The sequence below is a fragment of the Acanthopagrus latus genome, chromosome 22, assembly GCF_904848185.1.
Source record: "Acanthopagrus latus isolate v.2019 chromosome 22, fAcaLat1.1, whole genome shotgun sequence".
Lineage (NCBI taxonomy): Eukaryota > Metazoa > Chordata > Actinopteri > Spariformes > Sparidae > Acanthopagrus > Acanthopagrus latus.
The window spans coordinates 21031223-21055245 of NC_051060.1; the positions used below are offsets into that span (position 1 = coordinate 21031223).

The window sequence follows — 24023 nt, forward strand, 5'->3', positions numbered from 1 at the left end:
GTACATTTTTGCAGATTTACTTTACATGTCGGCTGCAAAAAAAATCCTTCAATTACTTTTTGAGTGCCCACAGAATGTAACTACGTATATTTACTCAGATACTGTATTTCCATTTTCTTTACACTTCTACTTCACTAGATTTTGGAGGTAAATATTGTATTTCTACTCCACTACATTTATTTGATACTTTAACTTTAGTTACTTTTACTAGCCGATTACATGCTTACATGAAACAAAGAGAAAATTTCTGAGTATCCAGGCCAATAATTGGTCAATCCCACAGTATACAGTACATAAAATATTGCATGAATATATGTATTACTTACATTTACTTGTATATTTGTACTTCTACTCTACTAATATTCACACGAGTGACTTTCACTTTGACCAAAGTAATATTTTTTCATCTTAAATCTGACCCCTGTCTAACTTTTGGGTACTTTTTTATGACTCAGTCTTTTTCCCGTGACGGATTACTGAACGGGGCATGTGGGTAAAAAGTTAGGGGCCGCGGCCTCTGGGGGCCCGAGGATTACAGGACCATTACAGTGAGCACAGAGAACGACGATGATGCAATGCGACGTCCATTAGTGGGATAAGTATTCAGTTCATTGCTTAATCCAAATTAGCAATATTATATATATATACTCATGCATTAGATATTGTGTTTAAGTGAGTGAGAATTAAATATAAAAGCAGGCAGAGTGACTGGTGTCAGTGTTACATCATTGTTTAATCGGATCTATATTCAATGGAGTTTATCTCACAAACTGATCATAAAATGTGTTTTTTTCATGTAAAATACCTAGATTTATTTTATCTAAATGTTTGCAACCTGCAAAGTCAACGGTAGCCTTACATTAGCTTTCTAATACAGAGGAGTGTATGTCTGAAATATAACATCACACAGAAATACTCAATTTGTCTAATATTTGATGTACAGTACTTAGTTACTTTTTACTTCTTCCCATGAATTTTATGTGTTTGACAGTGACACAGACAGTAACAGTGGATGTTGTGAAAGGATCCGATAGCATCCTGCCTTTAAAGTGTGTTGGATTTTAGACATTGTCGAATATAATTAGTTTTTTCTGTGGGGGACCCCCAGACACCCCGGCCTGTTTGGTCACCCCCCAATGTTGAGTCCAAAGTTGCAGCCTTGATGCGAAAGCTGATCTTGAACCATGACTGGTATGAAATTTAATGAGAGGCTTTCTCAGATAAACACATTCACAACACAACAGTGTGGTCTGCTTTGATTACAGTCGTCAGTGAATGTAATATCAGGGCTGCAATTCACTATTTCTTTCAGGAATTTTCTTAAAAACTTTCAAATTTAAATAACTATTGTCTAAAAACACTGATTAGACTAATTCCCCAAAGCCTGAGTCTAATTCTATCTTAACGTCGGTCCGAAATAAAAAGATATTCAACTTATAAGACAAGACAAGCTGGAATTAGAGAAAGAAAAACATTTTTAACTTGATAACTGAATTTGGTGATTTATTATCAAAAGACCTCCAAATGAACTTCTTAAATATACCTTCATTTGTATTCATTTCGGTAAAATATGTCCAAACATGCAGCACAGCGTCTGTGTGTCTGAAGGAACTCGCCCAACACGAATAACAAAAAGATACACTTGTTAAAAGCTTGTGTATATTTCCACAGGGTTGGAATGACCCAGTTTATTGTGGGCAGTTGAGATACATGTGTGTAAATATCAACAAAGGAAGTTAATGGTTGACGTCTGTACATTACATTCTAACAAAGAAAGTGATGGTCTCGCAGTCAAATCCAATGTGCGCATCCAGATACTTCGACTGAGACGCGCTCTGAATGAGTTTATATTACTCAGTCGTCTGTGTAAAGACAGTTCATAGAAAATATAAAGCAACTCATGACTAAAAGTTTAATTGGTTAACACTTTAAATCACACCTCTATCTATGTCTACGTAATTTCAATACAGCCATACAATACAAGTATACAAGGTTATTTTGTGGTTAGAGAAAAATACAACCAAAGGTATGGAAATGCAAACATACAGCTGGTTTTTTTTGTTGTTTTTTTTTTTTTTAAACTTCTCATACATGTGAAACAGGTCACACAAGGCCTGGACGCCTTTTAGGTACGATCTCATAATGCAGGAGGAAAAAAAAACAAAAAACAAAAAACAATAAACTCACCATTGTACTAAACATAGCCTGAGTCAAGTGTACAATATGCACACTTGAGGTAAATAAAAGCTATGTGAGAAAATAAAAATACTAATAGATTGCTGCTTCTCTCCTCACTCTGGTAAAAATAAGTCTCTGATGTTTGTCCATGAGTTCCATCTTCTGGCAGCCGACTGCCACTGGAGAAACAAAGGGAGCTTCGGGGAGTAATCAGTGTGTTCCTCATCCATTATGACAGCAGAAGAGAGGGGGGACGCAGGACAACTAGCTGAATTTCAGTGTTTTTAAGTTGTTGTTTTGTTTTTTAAATCCATCAGATTTTTTTTCATATAAATCGTTTAAGTCTCAAGCTTTTCATTCCGTCTTTGAAGAAGGTTTTTCCACATGTGCCGCCGGGACGCTGCTTTCTTCTTTCCTCCGATCGGCAGCTCGACGCTGGTGGATGATGGGCTCTCATTGGTTGTTTTTGGCTTTGGCGTGTGTGAGGATGTGGGACTTTAGGTTGGTCGACTGCGCGAACTTCTTATTGCAGCCGTCGAAGGGGCAGACGTAGGGCCGGTCTCCAGTGTGGATCCGCACGTGTGTGCGCAGGTTGAAGTCCAGAGAAAACCGTTTCCCGCAGCCTTCGAAGGTACACTGAAAGAAGATGAGGAGATTGGAGGAGTCAGTCTTCACACTGATCATGCAGCGTGCCTCCTGAGTTTAACTGACAACTTGTTAAACATCTCCTGGAAACACCGTCTGTCCGATCGCTCTCAAACTCTTGCCCCTTGAATTTTAAGAAGTTTACACTGCAGCCAAAGTTAATGTTTACCATCTCGCTAAGAGGATTAAAAAAACAAACAGGATTCCTCGGTCAATCTGGATGTTTTAAAAAGGTTATTTCATTTTAGTTGTTGGCCTTTTTAGCCTTTTATAGGATAGTGCAGCTGAAGAGAGACAGGAAAAGGAAGAGAGGGCCAAGATTCAGCAAAGGGCCCTCGGTTGAAACATACACACTATTTTTTTATTTTTTCATTTTAATGGTTATTTTATCTTTTACTCCACTTGGACTATCTTGATGTATTTCATATCACATATTATACTTTCTCTGTTCAAATGTTTTATAATTCTTATGAATGTGGGCTCATTCTACAAATATAAAGACTAAATAAATCAATAAATAAATAACCAACAACTCCAGTCAATTCACAAAAAACATGCAGGTTAGTGTTCATCCTACATGTTTAACAGATGTGACAATGCCTGCATGTACTGACCCTGTCAAATAAACTGATAAAGATGAATAAATAAATATATAAATGCTGTTTGATGGCACAATGTGAGCAGCCAAACGATGACGTAAAAACAAATTCACAGTCTGAGCTCACATTTTCCCGATCCAACTGCTATGACACTGCAATACAAAAACAATCCTGAATCTCTTCTCAATCAGTTCATGTGTGTGTGCTGACTTTTCACCTGCAGTAACCAGCTTAAGTCTGCGTTTTAGGACGATGTTGTGTTTGTAACGTGATACATTGACCTTCATTTACAGCATTCTCACTTTAGGATGCGAGCCAGATGGAGAAGTTGTTTTCAGCCAACTTATGGAGCTAATGTTAGCTCAATTAGACAGCTACCTAGCTACAGCTGTTAGCATGAACAGCTGTCACTTCAGCCCGCAAAATCGGCAGCTGTGGAGCGGCAATGAGAAGCCGGCTTTTGTCTGCATCTTTGTGAAAACAAAAGATCCACTGTTCCAAAACATTTCAGAGAACCGGTGGTTAATCTTTGTCGTTATCACTGAAAGCTGCGTTATGTGCAGGAAGAGACGGGCTTTGGGATTGAACAACAGCCAATCAAAACAAACACATTTAAATGCCAAAATACCAGCAGATTTCCATTATTTTGAGCGAGATATGTTAATGTTAAGCAAAGTTAAAGACAGTGAATAGACAAAGTTTTCCCAGCGTTCGACCCCATGAGCCAACATTTACTTATCATCCTATTCTCCTTAGCTTGAATTTGGCTGCAAAACTGTGAGGAGGCTTATGAGATTAAAATGTATAAAAACAGTGAGTGTATCAGTATGTGGAGGAGTGTGAAGTTCGTCCAGATGCCAACCTGGAAGGGTTTCTCCCCCGTGTGAACAAGTTGGTGACGTTTGAGTTTGGAGCTCTCGACGAACGCCTTGCCGCACTCGGCGCAGACGTGCACGCGGGGGCCGTGGGTGTGGAGATGCTTCCTCATGGCCGAGTTATCCCTGAACATCTTTGTGCAGCCCTGGGAAAGAAAGTGCAGCACAGAGTTGACGAACAGGCCGGCAAATAATGTGAGGTTCTTTGTAGCAGGCTTGTAAACTGTCAAGTGCTGCACCGAGAGGGTGTTTTGTTTCCTTGTTCACAAATATAAATGTCAAGTGTCCTCGGCATTCTCTGGTTGATTCTGCTAATCAGCTTTAAATCCCGAAAAGAAGCGGCGTGGCCTCTATTATTCTCTTGAAGTGCTAATGTACCGCTAACAGCTTCAGCCTCCTTTACATTAGCTAAACATGTCAAGCTCAGATAAGGTTTGATTGTTCTTGTACATGAAAATCAATTCACTCCAGTGCTTTCCCCCCCCCCCCACCTTTAAATAAATGTTCAATTACACAGAAAGCAAGACTATCAAGCGATTTACTTTTATTTGAGCAAAGTGGTGACACAGCTCCTCCGGGACAAAAACCATTAAACTCACTTTATGAGGGCAGGCTATCGTCCGGGGAGCATCGTCCTCTTTGACTTTCCTGGGCTTCATCCTGGTTAGAGAAAACACAATTGGCACAATGTAAGGTTTTTAAACAAACAAAAACAGGTGGAGCACAACATCCCTTTAACACAAATAACGGTCCAGTTTTAATGTTGATTTTTTCAGTTAATCAATAACCAGTATCAGTAAGAGCGGGTCTGTTTGAGCAGATAATCCCCACCTGACATTTCACCCTGTGATGACACATGTTAACGGGAAAGTGACGTTTTTACATTAAACATTACATAACGATGCTGATTTCCATTTAGATGACCTGCACTTAAAAAGGCTAAAAAGCTGAAGGAGTTAGTAGATTCATCTGCAACAATTTTGCTAATTACTTTTGGTTACAGCTCCTCAACTGTTATTATTAGCTTTGTTTAGTCTTTTTTCTGGCTGAGCAAAACAAGCCATTTAATTTTCATTTTTCATTATTTCCTGATTTTGTACAGACTCTAAAATTAAACAAAAAGACCGGGTCTATAATCAGCAATAACAAATAATAACAGAGGCCTTTCTTCTTTTCCTCTAACTCAGACGTCCCAAAAAAAACCACAACCAAAAAACAAAAAATAGTAAAGTTACAATGATTTAACTTTCATCATATCAAACATAAATCAATATGCAGACACACAAACATTCCTGCATCAATTTCATTTTTTAAATGATATTTAATATACATGTAAACCTTTTTAAATCTTGCATTTCTTTCAACATTGTCATTATTTTTTATTTAAATCTTTACTATTATTCAGAAATGTTCTCAACATTTTCATTTTAACTGTTAACTGCCATAAGTTATTATTCACTGCACACTTGTCTACACAAGTGCATAAAAACAATAATCAATGACTCTTAAAAGGGGCAGCATGTAATTTTACAGAGGAAATTCAAACTAAATAAATGAGGTAGTAATACAAACTCTGTAATATGTGTTTTTTCCATAACTGAACAAACAAGCTGTTCCATGAGGAAAATAAGTTCTGCAGAAAACTGCATGAAGCTAGAAAGGTGGCAGGGTCCGCCACATATAAACAAAGTAAAACAGTATGAAATTGAGCTCATCTGTCAATGAAGCTCTTTCTCTTCCTCAAAACTACATAGTGCACATTTAAATCCTGGGAGTACATATACAAAACAATTTCACCTTTGTGATTAAATGGGGCATCACAACTACTCTGTGTCCTCAGGAAAACCTGTGTTTGCATTTGGAAACCAGTTCTGCTGCAGAGAGACAGACAGACAGACAGACGCACACACACTCTCTCACCTGGCAAACTCAGCCAGCTGTTTTGGGTCTGAGAGGTCGATCCCTGGGATGCCACCAGGGGGAAGCTTCTTTCCTGTCATGTATTCGGAGTAATCCGGAGGAGAGTTCTCCCCGACGATCTGCTCCTCCACCACTGACTCATGGTCAATGTCTTTATTATCATCTAGAAATACATTACAGAGACTGAACCGATAACATAGTGGTTTTTCCTTAACTACCAGTCTGAGGGAGGACAAACACACCTGCAGCTTCCTCAGTCATTAAAATGTACTAAAAGCCACATTAGTGTATAATTTACATTACTGGCAAAACTACCTACTACTGCACATTCTCCATATTGCACATGATTGTTTGCAGGTTTCTGCATTGCAAATTTTAACCAACAAATGCTAATAACACCCGATGCTGAACATGCAAAACAGAGGACAACATAACGACAGGTTAAGTTAAACAGAGCTACAACCAAGAAAAAAGGAAAAATATCAAAACTAATGATAATTTTGACTATAATTCTACCCAAAGCTGAGACTGAAAACAGTTGTTAAAGTGCAGGATGGGGGATTAAAGTTGAGGGGAATATATCTGAACACTGACTTAAAGAAATGTACGTGTAGTAATATTCATGCATTTTTATATATATATATATATATATATATATATATATATATATATATATATATATATATATATATATATATATATATATATATATAAATATATATATATATAAAGAAAAAAAATGGCTTTAAACGCGGGAGAGATTTGTCTGATGGGTGCTCGTGTTATTTCACAGCCGAGGTGAGGACTGAGTCTGTGCAGGATGGATGGAACTGACAGTTTACCTGTTCATGTTGTTGTTGTTATATATATATATATATATATATATATATATATATATATATATATATATAAATGCATGAAGCAGACAAAATAGTTCATGGATTCCCTGACTAACACATACAGAGCACCAGTACTTGAAACTGACCAGCAGGGAGCACTAAAAATAGCTGTAGGCAGCTTCTGTGTCTTCACCAACAACAACAACAACATGAACAGGTAAACTGTCAGTTCCATCCATCCTGCACAGACTCAGTCCTCACCTCGGCTGTGAAATAACACGAGCACCCATCAGACAAATCTCTCCCGCGTTTAAAGCCATTTTTTTTTCTTTCTTTCCCCAGGACTGATTGATCACTCCAACAGGTCGATATTAATTTACACCGCCACACTGCACAGAGGCAGCAGCTAGCCTGACGCAGACGCACAGCGAGCCGTCTGCTGAGCCTCCGCCGACAGCAGCCGCAGCTAACGGCTAAACCGCCCGAACCGAACCTGACTCACCGCTTCACGCACATTTCACGTCTTATCTGACCCTCCGGCGCTACTTAAATGAAGCTAAGCCTCTGTTTTGCGGCCTGTAACACACCTCAAGCCCCTTGCTATGTATGTTTCTCTCCCCCCAAAACCACCTCCACCTCCTCCTCCTCCCCCCCTGAAGCACCGCCGCCATCTCTGCCTGACCGCGACTATCGCCATTTTTTCGGGGCCGCCGCCATACTTACTAGTCTCGGGGAATATGGCGGCGCCCAGCAACACTTAAAACATGGCCTCCCTTCAAAACAAAAAACATTTCGCTAAGGTACAGTCGGGTTTTGCATCGAAAACCTGCGATATTTGGTCGCTTTTCGCAGCGGTGCAACGGAGCACTCCAGGAACTAGTCTGGTGCAGCAGGACAACGCCCAGGCAATGAGGCCTCATGCAACGGCTAACAACGGATCTGACAGTAACAACACAGAGCTAGCGTTACTTACCCGAAGCCCACATTGTAACAGAGAATTCCCCCTCCAGTGTCTTTATTTGCACCTGCTTCTGTTCCCATTTTCTTCCGCCAGCCTCCGCGCCGCTTAAATAGCTCTTTTTGCCCGCTTTCTTGCCACCGGCGCCGCCTCCCCGCTTCACCCGACCCACAGAGCTTTTCCCAGCCACAGTCACCAAAGTCTGTTCGATGTACTCGTCCTCCACCCCGGGAGCCGGTACCGGGATGAGGATCTGGTCCTCGAACCCGCTGCCGCCGTCCGTGTGTAGGTCCGAGTCATCCCCACCGACCACCTCCTCCCGGGTCTGCACCAGGATCACCTCCTGGTGGTGGTGGTGGTGGTGGTGGTGGATCGAGTTGGGGTCGTCCGTGACCAGCGGCTGGAGCGCGATCATGGGCTGCCCGTCGTCGTCGTCGTCATCCCCGCCGACCACCGTGGTCTCGATAGTCTCCACCGGTATCGTTTCCACCTCTATCTCGTGGAGCTCCACGATCTCGGCCGGCATCTCCGAGCCGTCTGTCTCAATGTACAGAGTATCGCCTGATGCCATGTTGAATTCCGCCAGCTTGCCTCTCTCATTCACGCCGTGTTGTGCTCCTTTTTTTGGGGGGGGGACCTCACAAACACACTCACACACCCCCAAGCTCTGCTCCTGCCTCCGTCTCTGCTCCCTCTTCTTCGATAACAACTCTCTTCACTCCGTCCCACGCCACTTCTCGTCGCCACTATGCTCTCCCAGCCCGGAAGTATCGCGAGACTTGGGTGAGAAAAAAAAAAAAAAAAAAAACACCCCAGCGTCCACAGTGCTGCTGCTGGTGGAAGTGTTGGTGGTGCCAGGGGGTTCCCAAACTGTTGACACGAGGTTTAGTTATATTTATCACAAAAAACAGTTATCTAAAACATTTTATTATTATTTTTTTTTACAGTTGATTTAACGGGTAAATTGCATAACGACTGACGTGAGCAGGGAATCAGGATTCTAGGAATAAGGGATGCAATTAGGCTATTATTGAATTTCAGACTCAGGCTGTATTATGTTTTTGTATGAGCTCAAATGATGATTTTGTCCGTAAAATTTAGCAGTTTTTTCCATCACATGTGATCAGATCCCAGAATTATATAATTAAAGTGTCCTCTCCTGAACAGCAGCTGAAAAACCAGCTGAAGTGTTCATGTTGAATGGGATGAAATTAGAAAAGCAAGTTTTGCAAATCCAGCAAACTTTTTATTTTTCTTTCAAAAGAAATAATGTTAATAGATCTGATAATTTAACTGGGTTTACTTTAACTAGTTTTGATGGAAACCTGCAGTTTGGCTCTCATTGGATCATTTGGATTTTAAGCTCTCATTATCAGTTCTGGAGATAAATCAACCCTGCGCTGGCTGCATCACTTCAAGTCTATGATTAGATCAATAAAATGATAATCTAAATATAGCGACACTGACTGTAGACGTATATGGGTGGCCAATTAAAGGAAAAACACTGCTGCTGTGCTGCTCTCTGTGTGCTCAGTCTTCCCAGCATGTTGCATCTAGATCCACACCTCAGTCAGTGATGATGCTTCAGCAGTTTTTGCAGCCCCGTGAATCACACTGCATTTTATCTCTCTCGAGTTTGTCTTCATTGGCACTGCAGTCTGCAGCGCTCTGTTTAACCTGCTCAAATATTGTGTGTACACGACAAAGCTGTGTTACGTAATGAGTTTAAAGGGGGCACTATTTCGTTTTGGAGAAGAAATTCAAGCTCTGAATTCTAATATTAACAATATTGATGAGGATGTAATACATATTAGAAATATTTATCTTTTCCATAACTTAATAAACAAGCTGCTCTCAGAGGAAAATAAGGTCCCAAGGACATTATTTGAAGCTAGAAAGGTGGCAGGGTCCGCCACATAAACATAGCAGAACAGCACAGATCGTGCTGTCTTTTTAGGTCAGTTTGTTTATTAGCCTTAAAAACTAAAAATAGATTTCGCTCTTTCTCTGCAGGTTAAAATCCCTTTCCCAAAACTACATAATGCCCCTTTAAAGATAAGTTCCAATAATGTAAAATGAGAACATATTTCACCCTCCTGTCTTCATGTCGTGGCCAAATGCATCCAGCTGATGGTAGAAATATAACATTAAGGCATGTGATAGAGCTGATAAAGTGTTTTGTTAGTGTGAAGAGGCTGCAGCAGACACAGCAGAAGTGTCGTTAAAATGAATTTTACATCTGCAGACAATTATAAGAACGCTTTCATACACACCCAGGAGATCAATTATCTAATACATAAAGAAAGTACATCATTATTTGATGATTTGGGTTCATCATTTTGAATCTGCTTAACAGATATTTTTTTTTTTGCAGGACTCTTTAGCAGCATCCTACATTGTGTGCAACACTCGAATAACACAATAAGGTTGGCCAGAAGCGGCTCAGATGTTTCACACTTCTCGGCGCTGCACCAGCTGACATTTATGGCACCTATTCAGAGAGCCCGTGTTTTTTGTGCTGGAAAAGAAAAATTACAGTCGGACAACACAAAAAGCACCAGACAGCCATTAGAATAGCAGCCAAACAAGCACAAAAGGAAAAGAGACGGCCTTGTTTATCCAAGACATTGTTCACAGTTTTATTTGAATTTCATTTTTAAACTTGGTGCGTTTCTTTTTCTTTTTTTTTTTTTTTTTTTTTCTCGTTGTTGTCAAACCAGGAAGCACTTTGTCATAAAAGGAGAGAATAAAATGAACAATACTTCACCATATCCTTGCAGCCAATAAACATTTTATTAACAACATGATCACAAATACTCTAGTGTATTATTTAATTTTTTTTTTGTTTGTTTTCGTTTATAAGATTGCAATATCCAAAGAGGTTTTATTCCACCCTCAGTTTTTCAGGTCAGGGTCTGTTTTTTCTTTTGTTTGTTTTTTCTGCCGTGGTTCCACACATATCTGTGTTGGCGAAAAAAGGATAAAAAACCTTTTTTAAAAAAACTTTTCAGGTTATAGACGATGAGAAAAAACACTTTTTGGATGCGCTTGCAACTGTATCTAAAACAAAAAAAAAATAAAACAGATGAAAACAACCAATATAAAATACAAAAGGCTGACATAAAATGATGTGCAATAATAACGATCGACATCATCATTACTATCATATTCTCATTATCACTTCCTCATTGTTACCATTGCACTCTACTACACTACTACTACTCATATTAACAGTACACTGACAATCATAAAAATGATAGTGATGATAATGAAAACGATAGTAATAATAATAATACAAAAACAAAAAAGTTGTGAAAAAACAAAACAAATAAAATACGTTTTATCCATTTTCCTTTGGGCCGAGGACAGAGGGCGAACTGGGCGAACGGACAGACAGAAAAATGTTAAGAAATCAGAGTAATCAGTGCGAGAGTGTGCCCACGTCCACGTCCAGCTCCCCCCGACAGACAAACCAAACGTTACACAGACACGTCTGAGGTGTTACAGCAACGTTGCCGCGTTGCTTCAACACCGCAGCTGAAACAGGATGAGCAGATGTCACAGTTTGGGCCTCTGTTCCCGACTTCTCCTCCTCCTCCTCCTCTTCCTCCTCCTCAGGGCCACAGCAGCTACTGCAGGGGCAATGTTTTCGAAAAAGGTGGTTCATGTCGGGGAGTGTCTCTGAGAGATTATGTCGTGCTAATTCGACTGAGTTCATGTCTAATGGCTGCAGGCAGAGGAGAGAAGACAGGGACAAGGTCAGGTTTGATATCACTGGTTAGATTCAGAACACATAACATGTAACATCCTGTTTACATCGTTGTCAGCGGGGTGACAGTTTAGTGATGACAACCAGGAGTAAAGCTACGTATCCTGTGACACCTGTTTGAAAAATGACATCACAGTGATGTCATCAGGTAAAAAAAGTTCTCCAGATGGATTATGGCAACTGTGGGATCCAGTGTTTTTGAAGCTTGATCTACAAAACCATAATCTGGGCTTCTGCTGCTTCGATTGTGGGCGTTCAGTTTAAAAGAGGCAGTAAGCGATTCTGGAGAACGATAGCTGATTGTTGAGGTTGTCAAAGCGTCAGCGTCTGATGATGTAGGAACGAGATGTGTCGGTGTTTGATGACCTTAGAGTAAAACTCGGTAATTATTCTTTTACCAGAATCGCTCACAGAAAGGGGAGTGTGAAAAAAAACGACCCTGTCAATGATACAGACTGACACTGTAATAAACATTCCTGTGATTTCTTTTTGTGTTGTGTGTGTCTATTTTAAACCATTGACTGACAACGTGATCACCCACAGTGTTCATATTAATCCTCGGTGAGTCAGTACATGATGAGTCAACATTATCATGACATCGTCTTTCAAAACATGGCACATCAGTTCTTAATCGAATGAACTGTCAGTCGCAGTTTATTAAAAATATCAGGGTTAGTCTGTAAAGTTATTCTTCTACTGTACGATATAATTACATGTCTGATAAATGTGTAATATAACACAACATTTAGTCGATTATCAGGATTATTTTGTAATGAACTTTGATTACATAATGGTAAAAATATCTGTAACAGCATTTTCTTGTACAGCAATCTGTTGTTTTTATAAACTTTTATTATTTATCGGATGGATGTATGTCTAATAAGTGAGTGACTATATGTGTCTGAGGGTTAATACCAAAATGTTGGGTCTGCAGAGGACATTGTTCAGGAGTTTTAAGTTCTACATGAATAAATTGTAATATTTATATAATTCAGATGTCATTTTATTATATGTTAACAATCAGTTTGGCTGCATTTTCCATTAATTTGTCCACAATTACACAAATGTCTCTCAGGGCTCTAATAACGTGAGCCGCTCAATACTTTTTCAACTAACTAATCAACTAATAATGATGTAATAACCCTGAGTATTTACATTGTCCTTATCTGTGTGAGTTAATACATGATACATCCTTGCTGTTAAAACGACTTCTTGCTGTGTTTCCAAGTTTCTGTGACTCTACTGCGACCTAGTGGCCGCAGCCCCACATAACCACCCGACTCCCCATCATCCCACTGGTTGGATTTACCAATTAAATAATCATTAGCATAAATTAGCAGCGAATTAGCAGTTCCTAAATGAAGACTGATTATCCCTCCTGAGTGTTTCAAGAGCAGATTAAACGTACCATCGATGATTTCATCCTTCACTTTGTGCAATTCACGAAACACCTCTTCCAAGATTTCCTGAAGGCGAATAAAAACAGATCAGAAAAACCCATCAGTGTTCATAATACATCACATATTTCTTTAATCACTGCTGGACTCTCAAACCACTTTTGGCAAAAAACAGATTATTTTTGTTGTAACAGGCCGAAAGACGCGGGAGATTAAACAAAAAAAAAAAAAACCCACGCATCTCTGTTTCAAACTTTGGCTCGTGGGTTTGAGTTTTCTGTATTTTCTTTACCTGTTTCATTCTGTCAAGGTCTAACGAGTCTGCGTCGCTGCCACCTCCCCCGGGCCGTACCCTGCACGATACCAAAACAAAAAAAAAGAAATCATTCTCTGTTAGATTCACGGTCATGTTTCTGCTTCACAGACACGTATCCGATGGGCTGCGCTCACCTTGAAACCATCGACCTGTCTGCAGAGTTAGCCCGGTCCCACGGCTTCTTTGCACCATCTAGAAGACAGAACAACCAGTTCATCACTGATATTTCAAAATAAAAGACTTCCATGCAGAAATATAGACTGATACTGATACATCAACATCATCATCAGGCTCCTATCAAGTGTTCATACTTCTGGAGGAGAGTTTTCCTCTGATAGTAACATTTTTGACATTATATTTTGTGTCTTTAGAAACACACGAAGCATTTTGTGATGCTGTAACGTAGCTGGCTGCTCAGTTTTCCCCACCTGTGGCGTTCTGTCCACTCCGAGTGCTGGGTGACGGAGAATTTGGGTCATCCTACAGGCAGAAATAAGGATCAATAATCATCAATCTCACCTGTTTCCTTTATCTGACTGCAAATAATACAAACTACAATACATCAAATTTACAGTGTTCATTATTATTATTATTATTGTTGTCATGATTCCTGCTGACACCAGCCAAATAAATCAATAATGAATCAATAACCATCGCTGTTTTCCATCCACTCACGTTTTGGCTTTCCTCAGGCTTCTCTGAAGCTGCTTTCCTTCTGGGGAGAAAGAAGAATCCTCAAGTAAGATCGGGCCTCTCCTCCACACCCATGAATGTCAACAGCTTGAACAAGTGTCGTATTAATAACAAAACCCAATGAATCCTGAACCACTCAACACTGATTTAATGATCAATTGTGTCTAACTGTGACTGCAGGATATCAATGCAAATCGTTTTTTGTGGTTTTCTGAACTCAGTGCTCTGACCTTCGCGCCAACAGAGCGTTCATCTCCTCCATCAGTCCTCCGCTTCCTCCACTCGTTCGGTTGGCTTCGTTTTTGGCGCTTGGAGAGCTGCTGTCCTCAGGCTGAGGAGAGGAGAGGAGTTCAACTGACTTATTATTCTATGATATATACAAATAAAAAAACTTTTCAATTATCAGTCTGTCAGTCCAATTATTTCCCGCCTGACTTCATCAGAGCGGCAGTGATAAATTGTCGCCTCACTCTTTGAACGCGGCGCAGTTTGGCTCCGGCGATCATAGCGGCAAGACCCGTCTGGACCGGGGGCTCGTCCCCGTGAAGCCCCCCGCCCATGGGAAGCGGAGGTGGCAGAGGAGGCTGGGGAGCCATGGCTGAAGGTGGCGGAGGTCCCGGCGGCGGCGGAGGAGGAGGAGGACCGCCCATGTTCATTGGTGGAGGCATCACTGGGGGGGCCACGGAGAGCACAGCAGGGTGGCCCTGGAAAGGAGAACCTGGAGGGGAAGTTTGACACGTGAAGTCTCAATCTGTCTCTATGTATCTTTGATGATAAAAAACCTTTTTTACGATACAAACTCCAGCTTCTCTCCTGTGAGTACCTGAGTTGGACGACCGTCGCTCCCGCTCCATGTGCGCCTGCATCTGCTGCTGCTGCTCCATCATCTGCCTGAAGGGACACGACAGAAACACTTGTGGTCACTTAGCATCACGAACGTCACGCCTTTTCTGTGAGGCTGTCACTTCATTATCCTCCAGGAAGCAGCGCAGCCAAGAGAAAAGTCCCCCCCCCCCCCTCGCTGAAATAGTAAAAGTGACAAGCAATCTAATCCGGCTCCAGATGCAGTAACAACTGCAGGATCCTCAACTCACGACATGATGCACCTTTCCCCCAGATTCCCTGCGTTCATACGTCTTGTAACCTGGAACGCAGCAGCACAACATTATACCAGCGTTTGAGCGTCCTGCACCCAGTTTGTAAGATATTCAAGTCAAGGAAAACAAAGATTAATGATGCTGATGAAGGCCTCGTCAGCAAAAACACAATGCCCTAGTAGTCTTTCTACGTATCTTGTTGCTGCAGAAGAGCAACTTTACCTCCAATGACTTCATTATTTTCTGAAAGATTGCATCTAAACTGTGGCAGATGTGGTGATTTCCTCTGCTCCTGTCATCACGCTGAAGGCAGCTTTGATTTGTGCAGCGTGAAGACTTTACCCGACATGAAGTCGCCTCTCCGTCATCTATAGAACAACTTTCTGGCACTTCTCCACACTTCCCCCCCTGCAAGCTTTTACAGCAAGAAGCAAACGTCTATCTCCTCGACTGTCCAAACCCATATCGCTCTCTCCTTCATCTCCATCCATCACCGCCTCCCTCATCTCTCCTCACATCTCCCCATCTTTGATGTGAGGAGCATATGTGTGTCACGGCTCAGGAGAGAGAGACAGAGGAGACAGCTCGTGGACAGGAAGTGGAACTTTCCAGCTGTGTGTTGGAGAGCAGAAGTGCTGAGTTAGCAAACCTCCCCCGATGTGACAGCAGTGAGCGCAGCAGGAGCAGAGCTGCTGAGCAACACTGTCCCGCTGCCGCCGGCGAGGGTTGAATTAATTTGCATCCACCGTCACACACACACACACACACATGATCCTAAAATCCACGGCCAATATAAGCACACAATCTCCCCACACAATCAGCGACCTAATCCTTTGTGCCAGAGGTACAGTTTAGCAGACACGGGATCAGAGAGAGCCGCAACTCCCGTCATATTTGTTCTCTTAAGCCCTGGCATTTGGCATTTGGGTGGACCAATAGGCTGGCCCGAAAAATAGGTTTAGGTTAAAAACAGCAACAAAGACCCAGTTGTGTCTCTGAGGAAGAGGAGCCACAGTGGGATCAGTCGACCGCCTCTGTGAGTCGGAAGGAGGAATGTGTTTCCTAAAACCTCACAGTCTTTATCCGACTGTTAACCGCTGGAGTGATAGTCCCATGAGGGGCGGCAGAGGGTATTAAGGGCAGCAGAGGGATGAAAAGAGAATGGGAATAAAAAGTCACTGAGGCCACCGAGGTCTGTCTGCTTATCTCAGCCGCTGGAGTTCATATTCCCTGTGTGTGACAGGTTGTCAGACACACGGGACGGCGCTCGCTAACGTAATCCTAACCTCTAAAACTCGTTCAGACCGAGTTCACTTAAAGTTCATCCGCCCGGCCTGAGGATTATTTTGGTTAAAAAAAAAAAAAAAAAAAAAAAAAGGAAAAGAAATTTCTGAACGAGCCGTCGTACCTGTGCTAAAATAACAAGAGGTCTCACAGGTAAACATCTGAGAGGCAAGGCGGTAAATGTCACATCCCCACATGGATCCTTCTAAATATAGTTCGCTATCTTTTACGTCTTCCAAAAAGAAATCTGGCCTTTGGAGGAGCTCGTCTCCAGGAAAGTCTGGAAAAAAAAAAAGGCTTCTTGTTCCGAGCGACGGGATCCTTCATGACAACACAACGTTCGACTGCTTCATGAGAGACTTTCAGCATTCGTTCTGTTGTGTGCATGCTCAGTTTTTAAGCATTCAAATCTCACTTTCTACTCATATTTAAAGGGGCGGTAGTTAATATTTTCATATCATCAAGGCAACACATGACTAGTGTGTGTTAAGAGGGGCCACTAGTGGTGACATATCAACAGATCTGTCATCCAACTGCACTTCCTGTCAGCTTTATCTTCCCGCTTATTATTCTGGTTTCACAGCCCCATAACTTTACTTGTTTTGGTTCACTTTTTTCGCTCTTATATACCATATAGTGTCATTTATTTCCAGAAGTGCACCTGACCCAAACCCACCCAGCACCGAGAACCAGAACACTGGAGAACGTAACTCGTGTGCAAGTTCCTATGTTCCCTGAGGGCCACCGTAGGTTCTTCCCGATGCCACTGAATCCTACACACTGATACTTAATGTTACAGATAAGTCAATCAAATTCCCACCTCGCTCTCTGAGCTTCTATCTCGTCTGAAGTCGGTCCATTCTGGACTTGGCGCTGGACAGCCGGACCTGAGGAGGCAAACAAAAAGCGGGGAGAGAGAAAAAGAAAGAGAGAGAGAGACAGATAAAGTGAAGTTGAGCTTATTAATCCATTATGAGCTGCGTCACGTTAATTGAAATTAGTCCCAGTTGAGACAATTAACCAGCAAACGACGGGGAATTAGTCGATCATTACGTCCTCTTTCTTCTGTGATGAGTAATGTGCGGTGAAAAGCACATTAATCCCTCACTCTAGGTGAATTAACATAAATTGATTTATCCACTTGTTCGGCTGAAGAAGGCAAAGCAGAACATGAGTGTGTGTGTCTGTGTGTGTGTGTGTGCGCACAACGGGAGCTCCTGTTACCCACAATGCACCAATTTGGGAAACAAGATCCTCAAGGCATGAGGGTTTAGATTCTCAATACTCGATACTAGATGATGATACCCCGACTATGTTACAGCAACAACATAAAAAATATGAAGAAAAGTTTTAAGAAGTGAGGTTAAATACACAAACAAGCATCAGCCAGAGATCCGAGTGTATTTTGTCTGCGAAGATGTCCGTTAAGTGTTATGGAACGTAAAAAAAAAAAAACGTTTGAGGTCTGAAGTGTGTTTGAGCGTCTCTCTGAAAGCAGATGGCCCCAAATTGAAAACAGAGGAAATTCAGTCGTCTGCGCCTGCAGAGTTATTAACAACACGCTGCTGCGCCTGCACGGCAGCTTCACACATCTGCTCCTGGAGGTCAAAGTTCACAGACGAGGGAGACCGGACTTCAGACTGCAGCTGGAAAACAGATCAATCCTCCTCGTTTCATCAGAATCATCTCGCTTTACTGATGTACCGGTAAATAAATCACAGGAGGATCGCTATCAAAGTCACTCCTCCTGCTCAGATTTGAGCTACGAGGCACTTTTCCGATGTAATCCGTTTAACACCAAAAATGAGATCTGCAGATATGGAGTGTAATTAATTGAAGACACGATAAGACGGAGCACAAAAGAGGAACGTCAGCCGAGGGATTACAATCAGATCTGTGTGACTCATCAGTTGTTCAGCGAAACCTTTTCTCTCCACTGAACGATATCAACCTTCACCGCTTCTTCCTGAGGACGACTTCAGAGGAGAGCTCCAGGATTTACGCTCACATTTGTGTTGTTGGCAAACTGAGAAGTGGGATGAAGTCTTTGTGAAGTTACAGGACCAGAAGATAAACCTCTTTGATTTATGACTCCTCTGCTATTAATCACTGACGGAGGGATGTCGTCAGTGTGCAGGAAACAAAAAACACTGTTGTTCTTCCTTTGGGTCTCCTCCAGCGACCCCGTCTCATCACAGGAAGCCCTTACGCAACACTTTTTACAGCTCGACACAGTCGGGCCCGTTTCAGGGGTCAATATTCGGCGCCGATACTCTCCGCCGCTCACAGCTCTAATGGAAGTGACTCTCTGGCCGGCCCGACGGTGATAATGGCCGCCGTAGATCAAGTGACACAAAACCTAAAAATAACACACGACGACAAAAGACCTGACTCACTATGACTATGATCAGAAACCTCCTCCAACACACACACACACACACACCAGACACGACACACACATTTACATATTACTACTGTGTTCCTGATTATTCTAATACTGAATAATCTGTTGATTAGTTTCTTTATCAACTTTCATCAGACTTTAATTTTTACAATACAGTAAATATCGTTTATGTCTGTTGTCAAACGCTGACATGTTCTGTCTTCTGAGTCTTCTCACATCTCAAAGCTCGACATTCGTTAGTTTGTTAGAGTCGACTTCGTTACGCGGCGAAATACAAAAATGACAGACAGATGACACATTAAAATGGACAGTTGTTGGTAGTTCACATTGTAAAAAGTCATGATAAATGGAAATTACATGCTCTTAAATCCCATGGTAAATTCAAAATGCTTTGTCTAGTACGAATACTTTGTAACTGTACTTGACAAGGTATTTCAGGTATCTGTTCTTTACTTGAGTATTTATTTTCCTGACATCTTTTTACTTTTCTCTCCTTACTATCTGTACTCTCTGCTCCTGACATTTTCGTCACATTTTCGTCTTATTGCCTTCCACCATCACAAAGCTGACTTCAGCCTATCACACATGGCAAACATAACAAGACAAAACAACAGAAAAAAGACGAGACGTTGCCTGTATTTTCCTGCTTTCCCACTTCGTTGCAAGTATCCGTCTTCGACCTGTTAATGTTGCATTGTTGCTCCACTACTTACTCATGATTCAAATCTTTTCTTTTCCTGTCAGAAACTTCCCTTGTTTAAGTTTTTACTCAAACGGTGTCATTTATTACAGCTGAAATCACTCTGCTGCCGCCTCTCAGTGAGAACCAGACACCGTGGATTGTCTTACAGATAACGTTCAATCATCAGAGAACTTATAAACGGTGCCTTTTATTCTTGATATCCACATTATTCATTGAAAATAAAGTCTGAAATCTGCCTCCTCAGACAGCCGGAGAGATAAAGGGAGCAATTGTTCCTCTTTCTTACTCTCAATAACTTAAAAACGGGCCATTTCCTGGTGTCAGTGAAGCTGGTTTTTAAACATTTACTTCAGCAAGAACAGAGTAATTTATTACTCACAGTACTTTTACTGTGGAAGAAGACTTCAGTACTAATACAGGGAGCTGATTTACACGATCTAAAGAGGGACTTCGTGCTGCAATATTAAACTATAATTTGGCTGCACACCTGTAGGAATGAACACCACAACCTTTAAATACACACACACACACACACAGACAAACACTAACTGAAAATAATATCATGCAGAAGTTCAGACACACACACACACACACACACACACACACACACTGGAGCTTTGCTACCTACATGACATGCTGAAGAACAGGAAGCGGTTGTAGCAGATACAGAGGCACTGACAGGCCCACTCCCTGCTGACCATCTCTCTCCTTCAGCTCCTCTTCCTCCCCCTCCATCACCTCCCTCCCTCTCTCCCTCTCTCTCTCCTCACCTGCCTGCCTCTCCTCCCCTCCTCCACACAGCCACAGTATCATCTGTCATCTTCTTGTAACCCACACCTCCAGGCAGCAGCAGCAGCGCAGCGAGCATCTCTGGTTAATGTTTCAAAAGGTCGGCTCTGTCTGTAGGCTGCGCTGCCTGATGCCACACACACACACACACACACACACGCACACACACAAACACACACACACACACACACACACACACACATATCAACCAGCTGATCCACATGCATCTCTGGTTCAGAGCCTCGTACATGCAGAAAGTCGTGTGTTCCATTAAAATGCCACTAAAGACATGAAGGTGTTGTGTTTAATGAGAAGCTGATTTTTCACCTGGCAGACAAAGTTCGGCCTCTTTTAACTAAATCAAACATATAATTGCTGCTGAAGATGCAAATCAAGATTACTGTCATCCTCAATAGAGCTGAAGATTTGATAATCACAACTGGGTGCTCTTAATCTGGAGGGAAAGATTGAGCACTACTTAAATTAACATCTTGGGAGCATTTTTATCATTCTCCCTAATTTTGTTGTCATCTGGTGATGATCAAACATTAATGAGCTCAACAGAATTCAACGTGGGTCTTATCCATTACCTCGAAACAGCCCAGTCACCAGAATAAACTGCTGGCACTTTGCTTTTTTGCAAAACCTCCGTACATTTCACATCATCCCAACGTTTCTACGTCATATCACGTTCAGATTACATGAATACGAGCTGACTTTCTTGTCAGTGAGAACTCGGCGATACTGCAGCCGGATCGAGACGCCACCGTTTGAGACGCTGTGTCAACATTCATAAGCGTGAAACAACTGGATACATATATTTTTTTCCCCAGACGTCAGGACATTTTTCAGCCGTGCTACTGGCAACAAAACTGCATATTTCTGAGGAGGCGTTTGGACAATTTGCAGGCGCGTTTGTGGTGACAGAACCAGGGCAACACACAATCCTTAAATGCCTTAAATATTATTCATGTAATTGTTGTTTGCTTACATATATAATCATGGGATTATGGTGATACACAGGACGTACATTTATCCCAGAATGAAAAAATGACGCAGGAGCAGTTGATACTATTACACGCCTGAAGTCTATTAAAGTTAAGTAACAAGGACCATTGTGAGGATTTTTGTGGCTCAAGTGGTCTCATTCCTTCTTGGTCGTGTGCAGCCAGCGAGGTAGCTCCATCAACATGTTTATGCACCATTGTGCATATTTGTTTTCAGATTTTTACAGACTCTTTGTGGATGAATGTGTTCCTATTTTACACATCTGCTTTTTAACAGTTTGACAAGGGCGACGTAAACTTAAGTTAAAAGAGAACGATCATGCTTTCTTATCTTAAGTTCTTGAAAGTTAAAAAAGGTCAAAGTCCACGACAACGGAAGCTCCTCTCTCCCACAGAATGCACTGCTCCTTAAATGCCTCATCAGTAGCCCCGCTTTTAATATTTAGTGGCTAATTTGGCACGTAAGAATCGATTTAGCACAGCTGCTCTGTTGTGGTGAGCAGTGCTGGGTCAGGCGTGTGTGAACTGACCAATCATAGGAGGCGGGGTATTCTGGAGGCGGGGCCTTAAAGAGACAAAATTATGAACCTGGAAATGATCATAATATGTCTCCTTTAAGACAATTTGTCCATCAGCAACAGAGGAACCAGGAAGTTTTGAGTTTCCTGGTGGAAGTGACATCTTCTCCTAACCCTGACAAGTGGTTTTTGTGCCTAAACCTATCCAGACCATAAGCGCAGCATAAAAACTGAACATAAACTACACGTCTACACTTCACAGAACATTTTTTGTGTCATTTCACACTCACAGGTGACACAAAGGTGTCACTTCCAAAGTTTATTACTGCCCATCAGTCCCGCTACAGTCCACAGTATTTACTCCAGTGTGAGAACAACACTGAGGACAAAAAGGTCAGGGTTTGACCTTCTCACCACTAGAGGGGGCAGACACACTTGTTTAGAGTGGAGGGAGAATCACACATCAAACTGATTTTGGCTTTCCAGGTGTGAACACGTCTTATGAAAACACTCTGAGCGCACAGATGTGCTGAAAACAGATGCTTTGAAGAGACACACAACAAAATACATGACTTAGTGTCTTCTGCACACACGAACACGTTTTTTCTTCTGCGTATGTGCGACACACAGATTGCATCTCTTCATGCAGCTGGCGTCAGAGCTGTTATCGTAGCGAGGCTGGCAGCACTGAGTCTATCGGTCTATCTGTGTGTCGAGTGTGTGTACCCTCCGTTTGTGCACTCGTGTCTGGCTGCTGTCACTCGAGCCTCTTTGTCCCCCCCCCCCATCCTCGTGTTATTAGGCAGATGAAAAGATCTGCTCTCTAGCACGGGACCCGGGGGAGATCTTCTCAATGACTCATTCTAATTAAGAGGCTGGAGGGGACTGCAGGGGGAGACGCTCTGCTGCTGCTGCTGCTGCTGCTGCTGCTGAAGTAATGACTGGCAAGCTGCGATACTCACTCTGCCTACTCGGTCTCTCATTCTATCACTGCCCAATTTATATTTGTCTGTCTTCCTCTTTACTCATACACACACGTGTGCACACACTCGTGCAGGCGCCGAGCTGAAGAGGACGCCTGTCTTGCACGTATGTATGTTCACCACTGGAATAAGTCTTTAAATAAACCTGCCTGATGAGGCGCTATGATTAGTTATTCTTGGATTGTGAATTGGTCACGGTGCATTTAATCCGTTCCATTAGCGCTCTGACACACTTGACACACGATGCCTCATTATAGGTCAGCGTTTAGATTCAGTTATCATGTGCGGAGGGTGCTGTGTCATAACTTATTTTCCGAAGTGCCCAGTAGAGGGAACTAGACTCAGTGTGTGTCGACATGAGGCCGCTCATCACAGACATGCTGCTCAGTTTGAGGCTGGAACCGACTCTGCATAACAGGAAACTTTAAAGGAGACGTATTAATCTCACTTTCAGGTTTATAACTTTATTTCGGGTTACTACTAAAATATATTTACATGCTTTAATGCTCAAAAAACACATCAGTTTACTCATACTCTCCAGGTCTGCAGCTCTGTATTCCCCCTCAGTCAGAAACGCTCTGTTTTAGCTCCTGTCTCTTTAAGGCTGAATACACACTCTCCTCTGATTGGTCAGCTCACACACGCCTGACCCAGCACCACAAGGTCAGAGAAGCTCTGTTAAATCAGTATTTACGTGCCTAACTAGCTAATAAGCATTATGCAAAAGTGTGACATGGTGACATAGTGTGATGTCAGAGAGTCACAGAATTAAAGGCGGGACTACTGATGAGGCGTTTCAGGAGCAGTGTTTCCTGTGGGAGAAAGGAGCTTCTGTGAAAAAAATGAAAAAGCATAATAGGTCTCCATTAATTGTTCTTAAAAAAACCCCTCAATTTCTGACTCGATGTGAAGCCAGAAGTTTATAAAAACAACATTAATGAAGTGACTAAGTCCCTAAAAGCAAAACAGCATCGAGCAAATTGTCCAGTCATCCTTTTTTTTTTATCCGTTAAGGACTCTGGTGATTTAATTTATGTGCACTCTCCTGC

The 24023-nt window shown here is 42.0% G+C and overlaps 2 protein-coding genes across 6 annotated transcripts in view; both read right to left on the reverse strand.

The window, feature by feature from the left end:
- Positions 1 to 1667: 1667 nt before the first annotated feature.
- On the reverse strand, positions 1668 to 8737 carry yy1b (YY1 transcription factor b). Of its 2 annotated transcripts, none has more exons than XM_037086368.1 (5): positions 8030 to 8737; positions 6218 to 6368; positions 4897 to 4957; positions 4285 to 4443; positions 1668 to 2814 (listed from the first exon to the last, which is right to left on the reverse strand). In XM_037086368.1, the coding sequence occupies exons 1-5, from the start codon at positions 8583 to 8585 to the stop codon at positions 2632 to 2634; spliced, it is 1110 nt and encodes a 369-aa protein (XP_036942263.1). In that variant the 5' UTR covers positions 8586 to 8737; the 3' UTR covers positions 1668 to 2631. The 2 variants fall into 2 exon arrangements, with proteins under 2 accessions (XP_036942263.1, XP_036942262.1); XM_037086367.1 differs by having other exon boundaries at positions 6218 to 6380.
- Positions 8738 to 10628: 1891 nt separating this feature from the next.
- evlb (Enah/Vasp-like b) overlaps positions 10629 to 24023 on the reverse strand; it is a 48268-nt gene continuing 34873 nt past the window's right edge. For 3 of the 4 annotated variants that reach the window (XM_037086366.1, XM_037086365.1, XM_037086363.1), the window contains exons 4-13: positions 17391 to 17457; positions 15013 to 15080; positions 14660 to 14907; positions 14420 to 14520; positions 14172 to 14211; positions 13925 to 13976; positions 13631 to 13688; positions 13473 to 13533; positions 13192 to 13249; positions 10629 to 11741 (exon numbers count right to left, since the gene is read on the reverse strand). In XM_037086366.1, coding sequence (XP_036942261.1) covers positions 11704 to 11741; positions 13192 to 13249; positions 13473 to 13533; positions 13631 to 13688; positions 13925 to 13976; positions 14172 to 14211; positions 14420 to 14520; positions 14660 to 14907; positions 15013 to 15080; positions 17391 to 17457 — 791 coding nt within the window. In that variant the 3' untranslated portion in view covers positions 10629 to 11703. The remainder of the gene's footprint in view (positions 11742 to 13191; positions 13250 to 13472; positions 13534 to 13630; positions 13689 to 13924; positions 13977 to 14171; positions 14212 to 14419; positions 14521 to 14659; positions 14908 to 15012; positions 15081 to 17390; positions 17458 to 24023) is intronic. The other variant, XM_037086364.1, reaches the window with a different exon arrangement.